The sequence below is a fragment of the Myotis davidii genome, unplaced genomic scaffold (assembly GCF_000327345.1).
Source record: "Myotis davidii unplaced genomic scaffold, ASM32734v1 scaffold247, whole genome shotgun sequence".
Taxonomy (NCBI): Eukaryota; Metazoa; Chordata; class Mammalia; order Chiroptera; family Vespertilionidae; genus Myotis; species Myotis davidii.
In genome coordinates, this window is record NW_006299593.1 from 1991362 (window position 1) to 1995569 (window position 4208).

The 4208-nt window shown below is 42.2% G+C and overlaps 1 protein-coding gene across 1 annotated transcript in view; it reads right to left on the minus strand.

Annotated features, from left to right (window-relative positions):
* ATP6V1B1 (ATPase, H+ transporting, lysosomal 56/58kDa, V1 subunit B1) overlaps positions 1 to 4208 on the minus strand; it is a 26060-nt gene that overhangs the window by 14569 nt on the left and 7283 nt on the right. The window contains exons 3-4 of the mRNA XM_015571475.1: positions 295 to 393; positions 1 to 89 (exon numbers count right to left, since the gene is read on the minus strand). Coding sequence (XP_015426961.1) covers positions 1 to 89; positions 295 to 393 — 188 coding nt within the window. The remainder of the gene's footprint in view (positions 90 to 294; positions 394 to 4208) is intronic.

The window sequence follows — 4208 nt, forward strand, 5'->3', positions numbered from 1 at the left end:
ATGTCCTCTGACACCGGAGACCGTAGGATGTCCCCTGTGAATTCGCAGGTGGTCTTCCGAGCATCAATCCCAGAGGTCCCTTCAAACACCTATGGGACAAGAAAGAGGTTAGTGACTCTAATAAAGGGCTTGCTAGAGAGAAGGGCCTCCATTCTCCCATGTATGCTCAGCTCTGAGCGAGACACTCTCAGGAAAATGGGCCATTTCCAGCCTTTGGAGCTTATCAGATGATGTGGGACCTTTGTGGGTTTATTCATTTATTCAACCAGCCAGCATCTCATTGGCACCACTTACCTGAACAATTGCCTTGCTCCCGGACACCTCAAGCACCTGCCCACTCCTCTGAGTCCCATCTGGGAGGGTGAAGTTGACGATCTCAGCATACTGGGCGAACTGGCAGGAAGGGAGAGAAGCCCAGAACAACACTGAGACCAGAGGTCAAGTCCTGGTCCCCTCCCAGTCCTCCTTGACCAAGTCCCAAGCTTCTATCCCCCCGGCTGTGCTCAGCCACGTTGGAAACAAACGTGAGGGACCCGAAAGTGGCAAGTTTGAATTCTTTTCTGCAAGCAGTATACCCGAATGGGTAGAACCACCAACTTTGGAGTCGGAAGACTAGTTAGAATTGAAGCTCTGATGCTTAGGAGCTGTGTCGCCTTGGGGAGTTATATAATCTCTCTGAGCCTTAGTTTTCTCATCTTTAAAATGGAGATAATAATAATAATAGCTACTTCATAGGGCTGCGATGGGGAGAAAAAGAGATAACCTATGTAAAGCTATTAATTGGCGTTCAGCACCTCATAACAGCTCAATACAATTTAGTAGCTACGGTGGCTGTTTAGGTCTTTTGGATGGTCCAGTTGCCCCTGAGACTAATGGAACACACCGTGCACACTCCAGGACCCAGGTTCCCGATCTTTACCCGTGTCTAGAGGAAGCTATGAGCTGGGCCAGGGAAGCTGGGCTGGGCCCCTCCACACGGACGCGGGTCATCAGCTCTCATCTGCACCAAGCGAGCTACGTCCTGTACCCACACTTTCTTCGCACGGAAATGCTGGGGAGAACGCACAGCATTGTCCAGGCTCCCTCACCTGGCTTCCCAGGTGCTCATTTACTTCAGGGAGTGAGTTATAATCTTAAGCCAATAAAAATAAATGGTAGAAAGACAACACCCCTCTCTACAAAGTTTCTAATATTCTGGAACATCAAAGTACTTTTCTAAATACTCCTTGGACATTAGAGGAGATAAAACAAGTGACAGGTGAAATGGAAAAGACTAAAAAGGCATCGCTTTGTGTCATGACCCATAGGACACATCAAGCTGCGCCGTGTTTTCTGATCATCCTCAGAGGAAGATAGAAATCAGTAACCAGACAGACAAACTTCATACTTTCGGGGACTTAAAGCATTCTAAATATAGAAGAATTTGAAAACATTTAGTACTAAACAATAATGAAAACCTATATATATCAACATAAGTGATGCATGTAAAGATTTATGCTTATAATAAAAAATTTTAAAAGCAAACATGAAAATAAACAGAAAGTAAAAATAATAAAAACAAAGTTGGGATTATTCTAGGAATTCAAAATTAGTCTAATTTTAGAAAGTCTTCGTGCAATTTCTTTATTAGTAGATAAAAAGGTTTTAAAAACTTGTGGTCATCTCAAACATTTTTTTTAAGTTAAAAAACCTCAAACCTATCCATGATTAAAAAAAAAGGCAAGCACAGGGGTTGGGAGGTCAAATCTATGGTGATGAAAGGAAACTAGACATAATGCAATATACTAATGATGCATCATAGACTTGTACACCTGAAATTTATATAATGTATTAACCAATGTTGCCCCAATAAAAATTTTAAATATAAGAACAAAACTACTCTATAAAAAGAGAATAGCCCTAACCAGTTTGGCCCAGTGGATAGAACTTTACATCTCCGTGGGGGTTGTGGAGGTGGGGAGAAGGGAGGTATATATATATATATATTTAAAAACCAGAGAATAAAAGGGAAATTCGTTAACCCCCCAAAGTATCCCCCAAAACCAACTGAAAATATTATACTGAATGGTATAACGTATAAACATCCATTAAAATTGGGAGCAAGACAACAACGCCTGCTGCCATCATTCTGTCCAGTGTGCACTGGAGGAACTAGACAAAGTAATAAGATAAACAGAAAATAAAGATTAGAAGGAAACAAAATGGCAAAATGAAAACCCCAAATCCTAAACCGATAAAGAGCATAGCCCTCCAGACACTGTAGACCAATTTCTTATATAGATGCAGAAATGATAAATTGTTACTCAGTAAATCAATCAGTGTATTAAATAAATTACAAGTAGGGTTCATTCCAAGAATGCAAGCCTAGGTCAATCAACATTAGGGAATTTGCCAACAATTGACAACATAATAATAATAATAGTAGTAATAATAATAATAATAATGAGTTTGTCAACATAAGTGAGAAGAAAAACTCCATAGGCTTAGGTAAATAGAAATTTAAAAGGTGTTTGACAAAGTTCGGCAGCTGTTTCTAATACAATTTTATGTAAAACAGGAGCGGAAGGCAACTCTTTGAACACTAGACTATTTACCAAAACCAACATCAACATCCTGGTAAACAGTGAAATGCGGAACCCATTTTCATTTCCAATAAAATCAGTAACACTGAGCCGCCTGTATCACTGTTGTTACTTAATTTTTTGGTGGGGGAGGGGACAGAAACAATCAAACCAAATCAAAGAAAAAGAAAAAAGTATGCCAAAATCATAAATGGAGAATGTTCTATTTTTTTTAAGTGGTCAGAGGAGGAGATTCTATTCTTCAAAAATGTCAGTCTCTCTGGAAATGTTCCAGATTATAGGAGACGAAACAAACATAATGGCCAATAGCAAGAGACACAGTCTCCCTGACTTGCACATGACGTTATATACTAGTAGCTAGAAAAACCCAAGAGGCTGTAGTCAAAACAAAAACAAAATGACAACCCCCCGGATTAATAAGAGAATTTGGCTGTATACAAAATAAACATATAAAAAGTAAACTCCTTTTCTTCCTTTTCTAGTGACAAGCAGAAGAGGAAATGAAAAAAAAAGCATTCTATCCACAATAGGGCCCAAACTCATAAAATATTGGATATAAATGTAACAAGAAAGGTACAAGAAAAATAATAAAACCTTACAGGATATAAAACAAGCCCTGAATAAATGGAGACATGGAAAAGCACACATAACTGCTCCCCCACACTGCCTCCGGGGCGTCCCCAACATCAGTGGGTCAAACAGTAACGTCCACTGAAGGTGGAATCTGTTTTTCCAGAAATGAGTGGGTCTGACTTCTTTAGTATAGTTGGCTCAGGTTTTTTGTTTTGTTTTGTTTTTTAAAAGAATATTTTTATTGATTTCAGAGAGGAAGAGAGAGAGAGAGAGCGAGAGAGAGAGAGAGAGAGAGAGAGAGAAAACATGCCTCTATTTGCCAATATATAGCAGGATGTTCACATGGGTTATTTCAATAGGTTGGGGGCAGATAGTTAAAGTTTATGCGTCTTTTCTTTGTTTCACTAGATCCAAGGAGCATTTTTAAAAAATCAAAAAGTAATAAATTTGGAACATGTTCAAATGATTATTCACCATCATTACTATCATTTTATCCCCTGCTCTTCACAAATTAGTGACCTTAATGGCCAGGGAGGCGGGACGGATGGCTCAATTTGCCAACCGGGTGTGACCAGCGCGGGGTCCACTCCCCCAGGGCACCCCTGCTGCCGTTGAACCTGAGGCGGGAGGGTCTGCAGCCCTGATAGTCACCGGGGGAAGCTCTGGCTTGGGTCCCTCCTCGACCTGTGAAGAAGATGCCTGGAAGGCGACCTGATTGTCCCCCTAACCACCTCTCAGACCCTTTGCAGTGGGGGTTTTGGGGGAGGGGGCTAGGCCGGGGAGGGATGCTCGGAGGTCCGGGGGGCTGCTAACTCCCAGCCGTCTTCGGCTTCTCAGCCACAAGAGGGAGCCCGAGAGCGAGGGCTGTGTGTCCTGGGCCGCAAGAGAAATGAGCCCTGACTCTGTTCCCTCTGCTGCTATCGCGGAGCTGAAGGTGGGCTGCTCACCTCCGGAGGAAAACTACTGGACGGGACACAGGTCAGAGTGGGCCCCAAGGAAATCAGACAACGGGCCCAACAGAAACCAGGCAGCAGGGTGGTAAAAAGCCATCCT